The sequence below is a fragment of the Mustela nivalis genome (genome assembly GCF_964662115.1).
Source record: "Mustela nivalis genome assembly, chromosome: 10".
In the NCBI taxonomy this organism is placed as follows: Eukaryota; Metazoa; Chordata; class Mammalia; order Carnivora; family Mustelidae; genus Mustela; species Mustela nivalis.
In genome coordinates, this window is record NC_139029.1 from 46,285,260 (window position 1) to 46,302,289 (window position 17,030).

General features: G+C 44.2%; 1 protein-coding gene across 22 annotated transcripts in view; it reads left to right on the forward strand.

The window, feature by feature from the left end:
• FGGY (FGGY carbohydrate kinase domain containing) overlaps positions 1-17,030 on the forward strand; it is a 399,594-nt gene that overhangs the window by 257,264 nt on the left and 125,300 nt on the right. For all 22 annotated transcript variants that reach the window (XM_082687728.1, XM_082687723.1, XM_082687710.1 and 19 more), the window contains one exon: positions 14,987-15,094. In XM_082687728.1, the coding sequence (XP_082543854.1) occupies positions 14,987-15,094 (108 nt within the window). The remainder of the gene's footprint in view (positions 1-14,986; positions 15,095-17,030) is intronic.

Genomic DNA, 17,030 nt, shown 5'->3' on the forward strand with positions numbered 1-17,030 from the left:
TACTGGATATGGGGTATTGCCTGTATGGAAGAGTACCTTTACCTTTGGCCACATGCAAGAGCCCATCTTTAGGGTGTTGGGTCCTAGGCTGGTACCGTCATCTAAGTCCAACTCTGGGTTATGATCCTCAATAAGAATTTCAGAGTAGGGAGAGCTAATAGAGTGCATTTAAGCCAAAGTCATCAGGTACAGTTAGGATTTAGAAGACTAAATTCAAAAATGCTAATCCTCTGGACCAGGCATGTCGTGGAAGAGGGATGAAGTGAGAATCTTGGGCCAGATGTTAACCAAATCAGGGCAGAAGCACGTCTGAAGTGGCTGACTGTTGCCCCCTGCCCCTTTGCAATGTCCAGGGATCACCATTTATGTATTGGCACATCAGGGGTTTAAAAGTCCAAGGTCAAGGTAGCAGTTTGGGGCCCTTTAAAGTATGGAGAGTTGAAGGCTGTGGAGAGGGTGAATTGGGAAAGAAGAGATGGATGGAATGAGGTGAGGCACTGAAGGACTTTTAGAGAAACAGATTTTGAGGCAAAGCCTCTTTTCCCCTGCTTGGAACTGTCGACTTAGCAAAACAGAAGAAACCACACAGAGGTCCACACCACGAAGCTGATCTGGAGCTCGGAGGCTCCGGAGGGCCAGGGAAGGCCCAGCTCTGTGTGAAACACTTGCATAGCCTGTGACCACAAACTTTTGGGCAACATAACGGGTGATTATCATTCATTACGTGTTCAATTGTGAATCAGAGCAAAGTAAAATGAACCACTGTGCAAATCCAGCCTCTGGTAATCCTGAATACGTGCTTGACAGGGGATGACGGTGGGTGTGTAGACTTTGAGCTACAAAGTAACCAAAACACTAATTGGGACTATTTCCCCATTGCCTTCAAGAGAACAGTTCCAGCTACTCAGCCTGTCATGAAAGAACCTTCGTGATCTGTCCTGTGCCCGTCCTCCCGCTCATAGGCTTGATTTTTTTTTTTTTTTAATCTCTTGCTCCATGGAAGCCTTATCTTGAGCAAGTTATATTACCCCTGTAAGCCTCAGTTCCTGTGTCTGTGAAATGGGGATACCAATACCTGTCTTTACAGGCCTGTACTAACTATTAAATGAGAGAGTGCACGGAAAGCCACTAACAGAGGTTTGCTCACAGTATATGGAAACTTGACATTTGTGAGATTTTTGTAATTATTACTATAAATGCTACACATTCCAGTGAAACCGTAGCGCTCTCTTTAAGCCATTGTTGTACTACAAACTTGGACCTTTTTTGAGGTGCTTATCAGAGTACCTTGTCATTTGTAGAGTAACTGTCACACACCCTAACTACATTAAAAACTAGGACAAGGACAGTATCTTTTCGTCTCTGTTTCCCCAGAACCTGACCCCCCTAGTAGGTGCTCAGTTAAATGTTTGCTGAAGAAATGCATGAAGTGTCTCTATTCTGGAGAGTCTTGATTCTCAGCAGATGCTTCATGAGTACCACCCCCCCCCTTTACCCATATTTGGCACCTACTGTATATGGGGAAACCACACGAGGAGCTTGGCCTGCATGATCTCAGCTAATAGCCCCTCCTGCCCCCAGAAGGCAGCTATTATGTAAACTCTTGACAGATGAGTACAGAGCTTCAATGAACAGAAATGCCTCAAGTGTAAACATTAGATGACTTTTTTCACCATGAACCCACTAGGAACCCAAACTGAGATCCATACAATCCTCTTGGTCTGGCATGAAAAATGAGACCCAGATCTCTACCTCTGGCTATTTCCACCCTTTACGGGCACTGCAGTTGTTTGCACCTTACCCAGATTAACGAGACCAGTCTATACTCTGAACTCAGAAAAATAGAGATTAAACATTTCCTGGCTTTAAATAAGGAGAATACAGAGAGTTAAATAATCAGCTCTTACTTATTGACTATTTACTGTGGACAGGTGGCATGTCCGGGCTTTCTCTGCATTGGCTCTGTTCTTTCCGAACATCTTGGAAGGTGAATGTTCTCGTGTGCCTTTTACGCTGGAGGAAACTGGCATCTGTCAGGGTCTCAGAGTTGGATTCGTGGAGCTGTGATTCCTGACCAGGCTGAACTACAACTCTCTCTCCACGGCACTAGTCAGTCTGGAGGAAATAATGTCACTGGCCCCCAGGCCTCCCTGACCGCCCCCAACCCCCATACCTTCTCTGTATCCCCCAGAGGCAGGTGTGCAAGGATGTTTCCTCCCCGCAGCTCAGTGCTCAGTCACCACCCTAAGAGCATAGGCCAATGAAGTAGAAAATAGCTCTTACTCCTCACTCTGGCATCTGTCCCTCAGGTGAGAGCCAGATTCTCAAATTGCGAGGCCAGTGGCAAATCGGTCTACACCACGCACACTGGGTATCAGCACACAGAGAGTTCTGCCGGAATTCGCACATCCTGGAAGCCAGGCTGGCATTGGTGGCCGGTTTCATTTAATCTTGCCTCTGATGGCCGCGTGGTGAGTGGAGAGAGAGAGGAAGGCAGGACAGTAGGAAGCACACAGATCTCCAGAATCCAGGTTTGTTTTGCTTGTTCAGAGTACCTTTAGGCACTGCCCTGTGCCTTCTCTGTCAACCCATAGCAACAGCTCAAATGTCCGGTAAGGGGAAGGGCTGGTTCCACTGGCCGCTTCCTTTCATCTGACGTCTGTGGTTCTTCAAGTAGCTGGTTATAATAAGAGCATGGCCTTCGGAATCAGACTGACTCAGTCGCTTCTGCCACTTGGCACTTATATGACCATAAACGTGTCTTTGAACTTGGGTGAGTCACCCTTTCTTCATCTGTAAACCGAAGGAAATGGCTGGATTGTCGTGAAGATTATGCATGAGGATGTGTATAAAACTGCTCTTAGTAGGTGCTTGGCCTGTGTTAGCTGCCTTCCCTCCCTTCCACACCCCACTCCCATCCATTCACCTGTAATGCCTTAAAAAAAAAAAAGCCATTATAATTGTCATTTGTTATTTTGTGAGCTCCATGTGTTACTGATTAATAACACAGAAACTGTTTAAAGCACGCTCACAGAACCATAACCCTGCCCTACATCATGTCATAGCATTTCACAGATAGCTGTTTTTACCCCCTTTTTTCTTCCCTGTGACCCCCTTTTCTTCCCCCTTCTCTCTAAGGAAGTCCAGATGGGCCCGATACGTTCTTACACACTGGGTCGCCTCCGCCAAGGATTAAAATCAGGTCTGTTTCACAGGCAGATGATCTATTCATAACAAAAGCTGCCTCCTGGCCCTGGGCCACAGCCAAACACTGTTCCTCTCAGTCCCTCCTTTCATTTGTTTCTGATTGTGCCGCAGTGTTTACATATCTTACTTATTAGCGTGGTCTTTTATAGACTGTAAGCTGAGGGCAACCCCCCAGGATCTGCTTTCCCTCTCAGTGCCCTTTCTTCCTTTACTCTCCTTACCTCTGTGGACCCGTTTCTTTTTCACAGGGACTCGTTCAAATAAGGAAGCAATTTTTAAATCTTTCCTTTTTTTTTTTTTTCTTCTTTAACATGAGAGTCACTTAGCCTTTTCAAGGAACTGCTGTTGAATATGGAGAAGAGGGAAAAGATACCTTTTCCCTCTGGAATGTGTGATTTTTTTTTTTCTTCTCTCTCTCTCTCTCTGTCTCCCTCTTGACGTAGGAAAATCCTATCATGTCCATTGACTTTTCAGGGGACATCTTCCCCTCAGGGTACGAGGGTCACTGGGCTGGCCCCAGACTAGATGTTGAAGATGGTGCTATCTTCTCTGTCCTTGCCTTGCCTGTTTATAGCCTTTTTTCTCTTAAAAAAAAAAGTCTCAGAAAGCCTGTGGACTCGAGCCAGATATGTGTCTAAGAGCTGATGCTGCCCTCTTGGTGAGCCTGGGAACTCTCCTAATGTCTCTGAAACTCAGTTCTCATCGAAACTGGGGGACATGGGCTTGCTCAGCATCTCAGGTGGGGGAAATGGAGGTAACAGTGCCCCGTGTAGGAACTATAGAAGTGCATCCAGGCGCTCTGCGAATCTGGGATGGATTCTGAGGCCTGGCCCAGCGACAGCAGGAAGGGGGCCCGGCTCGCCGTCTGACATGGACGTTCTGGCCCATGTGCCCCTTATGTGCTGTCCCTGGTGACTTCTTAGGTAACCAAAGTACATGGGCTTCCCACCCTCTCTCTCCATCTTTCTCCTGACCTCCTCTCATCTAACCATCATGATTTCTTAATGCTCTGGCAACCTGCTTTGTCATAGAGAAGATGGGAGGGATGAAGTCCTTCACCCTAATTACTACTCGATAAACACTGGTCAGTTTCTGGTACTTTCGCAGTCCTTCACTCTGGGATGACACAGGTGTGTATGCAGAGTTTTTAGTTCTCTTTGCCTGGCCCCTTTTGCCTTCTTGTCGTGTTTTAGGCCACAAGTGCAGAGAGAGTTCTGAAGATTGGGATCCTTCAGGTCCAGACTTGTATGGACATGTCCCAGATTCCCCGAGCTAAACCTGAGAAGAGAGGAGGAGGTTGTTTTGGGAAGGCAGTGATTGATGAGTATGCCCAGCAGTTCTGACTTTTTTCAAATGAGGCCCCAATATAATTTAGCCAAGGTTCTCTTTGCCTTTATCCCATACTCTGTTAACAGGGTGTGTCTCAGTTGTATTGGTTCCCACTCATAGATCTTCCAAATAGAAATTAATACATTTGAATGATCCTGTTGATTCCTATCTCGTTCTTCTCCAGAGCCAATACAAACCCTGTACCCTGCTTCGGAATTCTAGTCAAGATGGTGTCAGATCTTACTTTTGAAAATTAAATGCCTCTCTGTAATCTGGTCCATAAATAAGAAGTGCAGCTTGGCCAGTATAAGGGTGATGATATTAGGACAGGCTCCATTTCCCTGGGTCACTGAATGTACCAGGCACTGTACCAAGGCCTATAATAGACTATGCCACATTTAATCTTTACAAGTCTATAAAAGAGGTCCTATCTGCCCCATTTTTCAGATGAACACCCTGAGGACTGATGACATACAGCAACTTAGGACTAAACATGGAGAGTCAGACCAGTCTCTCAATCTGTGGTCAGATTTATGAGACAATATCTGAGACTAGACAGTGGTATCAAAGCAAAAAGTCATAACAAGGGAAGCTCAGAAGCCAATCAGGAGCCAAGCAGGAGGAGAAAGTGTCTGCAGTTCAGCGGTCAGAAATCAGGGCTATCTGGGAGAGGTACTGTGGGTTGGGTGCCATGTGCTTGTTACAGGGGAAAGGCTGTGTCATCCTTGCCTGCACCTGCTTATCAGCCTTGTCTCTAAGGCTGCCGGAGGCATCTTTTTAACTGAAGTCTATCAGGGAGAGCTGCTTTCCCTAACAGCTGGCTCAGAATCAAAGGAGGACTTTGGCTATGTCATATTTGAGAAGCACTTGATTAGTCCTCTGCTCATTCCTGGGGTTGTGGCAGAAATAGAAGACACGGTTCTGACACCAAGAGTCCAGGTCACTATGTGACATTGAAACAGAACTAAGAGTCCATCTGGTGACCGGCACACAGAAAGGGTGCCCTCTCTCCTCTCACTCGCTGCCTCCCCTTCCCCCACCCACGCCACCAGCCCCTCCTCCCTGACTCATGGGATCCACCAGGAATTGTTTACCCATCACAGATTGTTTAGGCTGTGAAAAAGATGCAAGCTATGATTTTTACATATTTGGGGTCCCACAGCTCTTGGAGTTTTCAAGCTGGTCTGAGCTCCCTGGAGCCAGTCAGGCATCTGTATAGAGGAGGCCAAGGGTGGCTTCTTATCTGCAAGGGAGACAAAATTGTGGGAGATCTTAGGCAGTCCTCAAAGTTTTCATGGCTCCTCCGTCTCTTGCAAAGCAACTTTGGGTGTCCGTTAAATGTATGTGAATGAGAAGCATATGGATTAAGCTTCTATTGTGATCATGTACGGATTTCAAAATGATGAAGAATAAGGAATTCGGGGTTTAGCGAGTCCAAAATAGTTGGCAAATAACTCAGGACATTGCAAGCAGCATTGGGCTGCCTCCCTCCATCCCAAATTTGGGGACTGTTTGGTTGGGTGACAAACCCGTTCAGCGCCCTCCCTGCCTGCCAGCTTGAACTGCTCGGCCCCAGGAGATACCTGTGGACAGGTTTCACGTGCTCCTGTTTTGCTTAAACTCAAATAAGGGGATTGGATTTTTAGAAAGGGCATACTCTCTACTTGAGCACTCTTAACCTTTCAGAAACCTCCAAACAGAGAACAAGAAAATTTGGCAAGCCTCAGTTTTATGAACTATGTGCTACTTATAGGTGATTGAACATTTGTCCTGTGCTATTGTTGCTCCGAATATCAGTGACATTTTTCATAACTTTAGCCGTGTGCTGCAGTGGGTGATTTAGTTTATAAAACATTTTATAGGGTGCCTGGGTGGCTCAGTGGGTTAAGCCGCTGCCTTCGGCTCAGGTCATGATCTCGGGGTCCTGGGATCGAGTCCCACATCGGGCTCTCTGCTCAGCAGGGAGCCTGCTTCCCTCTCTCTCTGCCTGCCTCTCTGTCTACTGTGATCTCTCTCTGTCAAATAAATAAATAAAATCTTTAAAAAAAAACATTTTATATGCATCTTATATACTAAATACACATTATATGCAATTTATAGATACAGGTATGTATATGAACACATATAACATATGTTGTGACAGCTGACAGTATAGAAGTACAGAGGGTAAAGGAAGATGTAAGAAGAAAGAACTCAGCCAGTCAGGGTTTAGAGAAGCTTCCCAGAGCAGATAGTATTGAGCTAAATCCTATAAAGGGACTTGGAAGAGTTAGTCAGGGGAAGGTCAGAAGGAATGCCTTTTAGACAGAAAGAGGAGCATTTATCAAGACATAGAGATGAGAAAGAAAATGGCACAGCTGGGGGAATTTCTAGGCTGTGATGGGCTGGTTGGAATAAAAATGACGATACTGTAAAGAAATGGTACCATGTGTGATAAGTTAAGACATATAGATAAAAGCCAGGTCAGAAAGGTCTCATATGCCATGGGGAAGTCCTAAAGCATGTGAGGGAGTGATACAATTATAATTAGGTTTGTGTGTTAGAAGGATCATTGTGTTGGAGGTAAGGAAGTTGAATTCTCTGAGCAGGGTTTTTGGGGGTGCAGGAGAAGGGCAGGATTTGAGACAGAGAAACCAGCTTAATTACTACTGCACTAATCCAAGCAAGAGATGATAAAGAACTAGAGCAATATAGCAATGGGGAGAAACAAGCTTTGTTTAAAAAATAGAGTTGACAGTATATAAGGCCTAATGTGGGGCAGAGGAGAAAGATGACTCCGCATAAGGTTAAGAATGGTATCTTAGGGTCGCCTGGGTGGCTCCACGGGTTAAAGCCTCTGCCTCCAGCTCAGGTTGCGATCCCAGAGTGGTGTGATCAAGCCCCACATCAGGCTCTCTGCTCAGCAGGGAGCCTCCTTCCCCTACCCCCCTCTCTGCCTGCCTCTCTGCCTATTTGTGATCTCTGTCTGTCAAATAAATAAATTAAAAATTAAAAAAAAAAAGAAAAAAGAATGGTATTCTAGTGGTTGGGTAGATGGGAAGACAGGGACCCCAGCACAAGAGCATCCCTGGGAGGAAGGATAGAGGGTTCTGTTTTGGCCACATTGATTAGACATCTAGGTCAAGTGTCCAATATGGAACTCAACAGCAAAGACTGAGTTTGGGAGAACAGTTTGGGATTCAACAGCATAAAAATTGTCATTGCATCCATGGGAGTAGATGGTCTGACCCCATGGGATGTGGTGAATGACAAGCATGGATGAGTGAGTCTGGGAGGGAAGAGGAAGGAGAACCTCCCAAAGGGACAGAACTAAGAAGGGGTAGAGCCTGGACCTGAACCCAGGACTTGGGACTCCAGATCCTTCCACTGTCCCAAAAGGAAATAGAGTTAAACCATCTGTTATTTCACATTTCTTGAGAGCATATTATGTCCTAAGATTTTTATACACATTATACCACTTAGGACTCACATAGAACTCTGTGGGAGGTGAGATTATCCCATTTATAGATGAGGAAACCGAGTCTCAGACAAATTCAAAGGCACATGGCTAATAAACAGCCTAGCCAGAATTGAAACTCCGGTTTTTCTAACTCCAAGGTCTGTGCTCACATTACTAAGTCACGTTCACTGTCTTTGAGCTAAGAGGTATCTCCTCACTATTTCGTAGGAGAGGCAAACAACTCATTACAATTTCATCTGAGAAGTACAGAACTTGAGGTCAAGGCTAAGAGCTCCATTCAAAAACCACATTCTCTGTGCTCTTTTTTGTACTGTGTAGTGAATTGGGAGTTGGCTGGAATGTGTATAAATGGTTTTTTTCTAGTAAGACGATAGCACAGTCCATTTGGAGGGAGAGATGAGCCACCACGGAAATACTCAGCCCCACACATGCCTGCGGCTACCCTCTGAAATTCCCAACCTGGCTGGAGGCACTCAAAACAAAACCTCCTATTCCCTCCCAGGACCACTGGCGCCTGGAGCCTGCCTGCTGCCCCTGCCAGAGGTTTAGACCAACCTCGGGGTGATGGGGTGGGGGCAAGGCAGAATGGAAATTGCTAGAGTGGCTCCCTGCTCAGAGCCCAGTCATCTCTCCCAGCAAGAGGTGTGAGCAGGCACTGCAGGGCAACTCAGCTGACAAGAGCATAGCCTTTGGTGAAATGTAGCCAGTGGCATCCACGCATAGAGCCAGCCTGGGCACAGGCATGAAGAGGCCGGGACAAACGGAGAGAGGCTTCTAATTCCTGCTCGACCGTCTCTTTTCCTTGTGATCCTGGGTAGTTGGCCTACCCTCCTCATGCCTTTGTCTTCAGCTATCACATGGGCTGTGCTTGTTGGACTCCACGTACTATCTAGGGTAATTGCATGTTTCAATACAAATATAAACTTAGAAATCACTTCATACCTGAGTTCCCCCCAGCCCATTGCGTACCTTAACTTCTACTAGCTTGCAAACCTTGGGATGATACATGCCTCTGATGCCTATCTTTCTGTATCTCTTCATATTTGAAGCCATAGTTTGAACTTCGTGTGTATCCAAGAAATATTTGCTGAGTATTTGCTCAGTGAGTGTCAAATATTATGGGTAGTAGCCCTTAAATATATTAGATACATAGTGTCAGTCATCAAGAAAGGCCCCTGGTAGTCCTGGACATGGTCGCAGGGGTAGCGGGGCAGAGTTGATACTTAGAGAAGCCCCAAGAGACTACTGGGTGGGATCCCCTGAGCCACCGGGCACAGTGTGTGTTGAAATAGCCTGCCAGAGAATTCTGATTGGCCAACTGGAGAGGAATGACTCAGCTTCATGGAATCTTAGATAATCTCAAAGACAAAGGAGATACTAAACATTCTCATCCAATCTGTTTATTTTATAGATGAGGAAAGTAGAATCTGCAGAGGGAAATAAGTTCATAGCCTGGATCTTGTTTGGATCTGAAGTTACTCCTGTTTTCGATACTAGCCATCTGACCTCCTCCATTAGATTTCCTCGTTTGAGGGGTCAGTGTAATGATAGGACTTACCTCACTGGGTTGTCATGAGTATTAAATGCTAGAATGTCTGTAAAGAGCCTAAGAGAGTATTTGGCATGTTGTAAGCCTGCAGTAATTGTTATCAACTACTCTTTTATTATTTCTTATTGTTACCCTTATTTCTGTACTATTATTTCTTACTGTCATTGCCTGACTTAGAGAGTGACTTCACTGAGACTCTTTACCTTTTCAAAAACCGTGTTTTTTATTTTAAATTGAATTTTTGACCAACAGTAGGGTGTATTGGTACAAAAATATACCTATCCTTCAACCTTATGACCTTTACATTAAAGTAGAATTAGGAGCTATATGATCTCATGAAAACCAAAATGAGTGTGAGCCCAGCCTGGAAACAGTTGTTTCCACCCAGGCTGCCTTCCTTCTTGACTTGAGGAAACACTTACTTCTCCTTCAGGGCCTGGCTCACACAGCTCACACGTGACCACCTCTGGAAAGTGCCTGCAGCTTGGGTTTCTACCACGTTTGCCCTCCCCAACTTGACCGTAGTACTTTACACACTTTTTTTGTAATTTATACATTTCCACCTCTTGTCAGACCCCTAGTTAGACGAGGAGCTCTTTGTGGAAACGGGTCATGCCTTCCTTATTAGTGATTATCATTGTTATTATTATTTTACTTCATCATTTTTATAGGCTTGATCCTAACTAATCTCAGTGCCTGGCATATAGTGAGCAACCAAATGTTTTGTTTTATAGCAGTTTTCTATAATTTTATTTATATCACACATAATTAAAGAATATAGCAAAAGTCTACATGGTGCTTCAAACCCTACCAAATTGAATACTCATGTGCCACCACCCATGAGAAAGAGTATTATGGAAGAGAATATTTCTAGTACCTTTTAAGTATGAAGGTTTAACCATACAATTCAACAAATGTTAACTAGTTTCTTGTATTTTGCTTAATGTCCTAGCTCTTAGAAGTAGTTTTGAATTTGAATCTTGATTTGAACGTATTCTATCATGTGGAGCATAATATCCGGCCACATTTATATCCTCTGAAAATGTGATAAGCTTTTCTTCTGAATCATGTCTACTTCATTGTTAAGCGTATTCACTAAATCAGACCACGGGCCAATCTAGAGACCTTCTTACCAGGCCATAATTACTTTTGACTGTGGTCATTGAACTCTGTCCCCTGACTGTTCCATCATAAGCTTTATTTCAAGGAGAACCAATGTGTATTTGGTATTAAACATATAATTAGCTGTTTGTAGTTGATGGCTTATTCTGTCTTCACCAAAGTCCTCCAACGTTTGTATCAGTCCTCCCTTTTTTGAACTGAGGGAACTGAAGCCCAGAAAGATGAGGTTGTGTGAGATCACCTGGCTAGAATACAGCAGGCTGGAATAGAATCAAGATAGGTCTTAGACTCAACCCACACTCGCTCCTCCGCCCTTCATAAGCCTGTTGGGGAAAATTTTTCAAAAGCTTTTTAGAAATGCAGATTCCCTGACTTGTCGTCAAGGCCAGAAGGTTTGTTCCATTTGAATGAGTCTGTGTTGGCTATGTGATGGCCCTTGCTTTCTGCCCTTGGGAGCCTAAGAAGGATTCAAAGAAGCAATGGTAGCCTAAAAATAAGACCATACTTTGGCAGAGACAAATTTAGAACCTGCAGAGTGTGGTGCCTGGCTGCTTTGCATTTTTATAACCTTGGACATGGAGTTAAACTCTCTCTGCTTTAGTTTATACATCTATTCAATAGAAATTGTGATGAAATCTTCCCTCGGGGATTTTATGAGGGTTACGTGGTTTAATTCCTATAATATGCTTGGAAGGAGGCCTTTAGTAAGTACCCAGTCAATCTTGACTCTTGTTGCCAATAGCACTGCTATGACTAGGAAATCAATGTCCTCTACAGACAGTTGTTATCAGTGGAGTAAAATGAACTCCCTTCTTTGGGTAACAGAACAGCCTCCAGGCCAAGATAGCCATCGGCATGAGAAAGAGCTTTCACAAAAATATCTTTAAATGTTTAGGTTTATTGCAAAGAATTAAAGCACACAGCAATATACAAATGTGTTCCCCCCTCCCCCCGTCAAAACAATTACTTGTTTTCTCCAAGAGCACAGGGTTTAGAGGCGATTGGAAACGCTCTGGGAAACTTTTTTGTGTGTTGGTTTCCTTGCTTTACTCAGATGTCTGATGAGAAGCATGTGCCATTGCAAAGGAGTGAGCACAAATGGGAGTCAGCTCAAAACCTCTCCCTAGGACAGAGCCAAGGCTGAGCCTTCACCTGAAATTTCTGAACAGCATACCCTCATCTTCCAGTGAAGCTCTGCCCTGGCTGACTCAGCAACAAGCTTAAAGAAATTGTGAGATGGGGTGGAGGTAGGGGGGTGATGCGTGACCTTCCAAAGCAATTTATGTGTATGAGTTAAAATTAAAACATATCATACGATTTGAGGGCAACAGCTGCCTGGGTTCAGATCCTGCCTTGGGTGGTTACTGGGTAACTGTAGAGGTCTTATACAACAAACTCTTTGAGACTAATCTATCAAATGGGGCCAAGAGTTCTGGAAGGGAAGGGGTGCAGGGCATTGACAGGAGATGATTTGACTTTGGTGGCTATCCATCTTCCTGTTCAAACACTGGGTCCTAAGTGGTTGTGAATATGAGCTGTCATATCCACCCCAGAGCCACTCTGGGATGAGTAGTGTCTAGGCCCGGCATGTGATCAATTTTTATGAGCAAAGACAAAGTGACAAAAACAAAGACCATTTAGTGTGTGCCCCTTCTGGCTAGAATAGTCTCTGTATCATATACACATACACAAACACATGCTTATACACAATCATATGTATATTCACACACACACCCTCACACCTACTGAGTAACTTCTGTCTGTGGTTTACATCTTAATTCAGATACTGCCTCCTGAAAAAGGCCTTCCGAGACCCCTAGACTAAATTAGGTACCTCACTTATTTGCCCTTATAATACCTTTTGATTTTCATTCATTTATTTATCACAGTTTATAATTACACATCTGTGTAAGGATCTGATTAATAGCTATCTGGGGTATCCAAAGATTTGTCCTGTTTGCCCAGGACTGCAGGGTTTTCTAGGACATAAGACCTTGAGTGTTAAGCCTAGGAGATTCCCGGCCAAACTTGAAGGATGGGCCACTCTCATCTGATCCCATTTCAAGACAGAATGGTTCATGAGGACAGGGACTATGCTGCTTTGTTTCATATTCATTGCCAGTGCCTGGCACCAGCTTGTACCACAGAGGGAATTCAGGAAATACTTATTCAACCAACCACAAAATGAATGAATATGGCATTGCAAGCCAAACTGTCTTTTCTTGTAAAAGTCTTTCTTTTTTCCCTGACATTCTTTCTATTTTAGGGGTTAAATGTCCCTTTTTATAAATTATATTATTTCACAAGATTTAAAGTTGACAGTGTTGTGTAGTTCCCTTGCCTTCCCTTATTTTCTTCATATCTGAGGGTTGGAAATCCTACTGATTTGAAGACTCACAAGTTTAGTAAAAAGGGAACTGGATTAGTGCAGGTGAAGACATTTAAAGAAAGCTTGTTCCAGTGTCAAAATGCTGGACTACAGGGCGCCTGGGTGGCTCAGTGGGTTAAGCCGCTGCCTTCGGCTCAGGTCATGATCTCAGGGTCCTGGGATCGAGTCCCGCATCGGGCTCTCTGCTCAGCAAGGAGCCTGCTTCCCTTCCTCTCTCTCTGCCTGCCTCTCCATCTGCTTGTGATTTCTCTCTGTCAAATAAATAAATAAAATCTTAAAAAAAAAAAATGCTGGACTACAAATTTCATGAGGACAGAAATCATGAATATTCAGTTCAATTCAATATCGCCAGGATGTGACATAGTACCAGATATATAATAAGGACTGAATAAATATTTGTGGGATAAATGAATGGATTTGCTACCTGTCCAGAAGACATGTGGGAGTAGACCTAGTATGCCTCACTCCCTTCTCTTCCCCACCCTTGAACTACATGCCTCCACAACCAGAAATATACGTCCCTGCTAGATGGGCAGGATGAGAGGCATGTACCATTTCAGATGAGGTAACACGTGGTCCATCCTTGTTTGACCTGGTTCGTGTCTTGGTGTATTCTCCTAACACCTGAAAGAACTTCTGTGGAATACAGTGTCTTGAATCCTAAGAACCTCTCCCTCACTTACATGGCTTTGTTCAAGCCATTCCCTTGACCTAGCATGCATGCCTGGTCTATGTCCTGTTCTCTAAGACCATCCATGCCTTGCATGCTCTGTCCCTCCATAACATTCTGTGTTTTCTCTTTATCATCCTGTAGACCACACTGTATCCTATTTGTCTGCTTACTTGTAGAGCTCCCCTCTCGATAGGTAGCTTCTTGAAGACAGGAACTCTGATTCATCTCTGTATCTCCAGCACCCAATTAAGGGAGATAGCATGCTGTTAGTTGTGACTAGTGAGTATTTGTGAAGGAAGGGAATGTATCAGTTATCTCTCACCATGGAAATCCTAGATGACAAACACACAGTCTTCAGTGATGTAAAACAAGTCATGTATTTTTGTTCACAAGTCTACCAGTTGACTGGGTGATTCTGGTGATCTGGGCTTGTTAGTACTGGTTGACTAGGATGATTTGCTGATCTTGTTTGGGCTGCTTCTTATATGGGAGACATCACTTGCTTGTCCTTCTGTCCAGCAAGCTACTCTGGGCTCTTCTGGCAAAGGTAGAGAACCAAAAGGAAGAATAGAAGCATACAGTCCTCTTAAGGCCTAAGCCTGGAAAACTGCTGCAGTGTCACTTCCATCTCATTCTGTTGGCCAAAACAAGGCACAAGGTTGACCCAGATTCGAGGGATAGGGACTCCGCCATCAATGAGAGGAGCTGCCATGTCGCTTTGGAAAGGAGTTGGATACATGGAGGGTAGAGATTGGGGACAATTTTTGCAATGAGTCTGCCACAGAGAGGGAGCCAACAAGGAAGTGTCTCATCAGTTTCTTTCCAAAATGATCTCTTTTGCTACCCTGACATCTAAATAAATTTATCAGGAAGGCTTCCAGAGATGAAACCAATCCCTTCCTTTGGAAGGAATGACTTTATTATCAAAGAAGGTATTTTTTTTTTTTTAGGATTTTATCCATCTATTTGACAGACAGAGATCACAGGTAGGCAGAGAGACAGGCAGAGAGAGAGGAGGAAGCAATCTCCCTGCTGAGCGAGAGCCTGATGTGGGGCTCGATCCCAAGACCCTGGGATCATGACCTCAGCTGAAGGCAGAGGCTTTAACCCCCTGAGCCACCCAGGTGCCCCTCAAAGAAGGTATTTAATGGGAAGTTGAATTTCACAGTCATAGAAACATCAAATAGAAGGAGGTTAAGGCTTCTTTCTCACCCTGAGGATCAGTTATTTTCATCTACTTTGCCTCTTTCTTTTCAGATCAGCAAAGATCCAATTTTTGTACCGGGTGTCTGGGGCCCTTATTTCTCAGCCATGGTCCCTGGGTTCTGGCTGAATGAAGGTGGTCAGAGCGTTACTGGAAAACTGGTAAGTTGACACTTTCTCAGTATGGTCTAAATGTTTTTATAGTCTTGATCAGCCCATTCTGTCACGTTAACCATATACCCAGTATCTGGAAGATTTGCAGGCTCCTAAATCAGAACACTTAGCTTTGTCTTAGCATACCGCCTAACATATGGTGCATAGGCAGCATGCATTTGCCAAAGGAATAAATGTTGGTCCAGGCAATGATGACTAACCCATCTTGTCACCTATCTTTCACACAAAAATCCTTTTTTTTTTTTCATGGCAGTGAAAGTGGTATTTTACTTTGTAAAAAGGACCAACTAACTTACCAGCTGAAATCCGTTAGTGGTTCTCCATAGCCTTGGGGATATCATTCACATAGTTTTCTGGGCATGTCATATTCTCATGGTCCATTCCCCCCAGTCCCACGCATGTACTTGTCACTGAGTCTAGATTACCCTACCTGCAGCTTCCCCATGACTTATGTTATTCTACTCTTCTGTGCCTTTGGATGTTTTTCTTTCCCTGCTCAGAAAGCTCTTTACCACTTGGATAATTTTACTTGTCCTTTAAGACACAACTCTATTTTTTTTTTAAGATTTTATTTATTTATTTGACAGAGAGAGAGAGAGATCACATGTAGGCAGAGAGGCAGGCAGAGAGAGAGGAGGAAGCAGACTCCTTGCTGAGCAGAGAGCCTAACGTGGGACTTGATCCCAGGACCCTGGGATCATGACCTGAGCCAAATGCAGCGGCTTAATCCACTGAGCCACCCAGGCACCCCAAGACACAACTCTATTTAGAATAATCTGTTATTTTATTGGTTTACTAATCTGTCATTTCCAGAAAACTAGGAGCTCCTTAAAGGCAAAGGCCATATCTGACATTTCTTTGCATCTAGCTCAGTGGCTGGTTTATAGAAGGTAGTTGATAAAAATTTGGTGAATTTGTGGGGTTGTCTCATAGGGAAGATGGAAGACCCATAAAAACGAGATGAGTATTGTACCAGAGGGACAAAGCACAGAGTTGGCATAAAACTAAAAAAACTTTTTGCAGGGGATAAGGCATTTATGCTGAGTCTTGAAAGGTAAATAGAGACCAACCAGGCAAAGAAGGGTAGATATACTCCTCTAGGCAGGAGAACTGGTGTAGGAACAAAGATATGGGAGTGACAAATAATAAGGCATATTTGAGGTTATGGCACATAGGCTGTGACATAAACTGTTATTAGAAGAATGACTGACAATGAAAGTTAGCTGGATAGGGAACACATCATAAGTCCCTGGAGAACATGCTAAGAAACTGATCTCTCTCTGGTAGACCAAGGGGGAGCAGTGCAAGGTTGGAAGAGTATATGCTCATGTTCAGGTCTCAGGTAGACAGACTGGCTAGCAGCCTTGAGTAGAAGGCCTGAGGGTACATGGCTGAAGGTGGGGAGACCGGTTTTAGTCGGTTAGTCCACAAACAGAAAGCTATGCGGGTTTGAATGAGGACCAGGGCAGTGCTTAATAAGAACTGAGGTCAGGAGATCAGCAAGCCTTGGAAGGATTCCATTGGAACGCAAGGGAAAAGGAGACCAAGGTTGAGTTAGCCAATCTCACATCGTCTGTTTATGGTCTCATTCCCATACCAACTCTTCCAAATGTTCAACTGAATGATAGTTGATCAGATCCAAAGCTCACTCTGGATGCAAATGCCCATTTTTTCCATTTCTTAGTATATGGCTATTTTATACTTAGCTGCCTCAAATTCTCTTTCAAAGTCAGTGGAAACATAGGTGTCTGGCTGGCATTGAAGCCCATGTTCTGTGCTTGGCCACAGCGATGCATTCAATGAGCGAGACCTCCGCGGGCTCTGGTTTTGAGGAGCTCTTTATGTAGTAGGGAATCTCGGTGCCTATAAAAGAAAGAACATCTGATTGGTCTGTAAGAACACTATGCTAGAGACACTGAGAAGA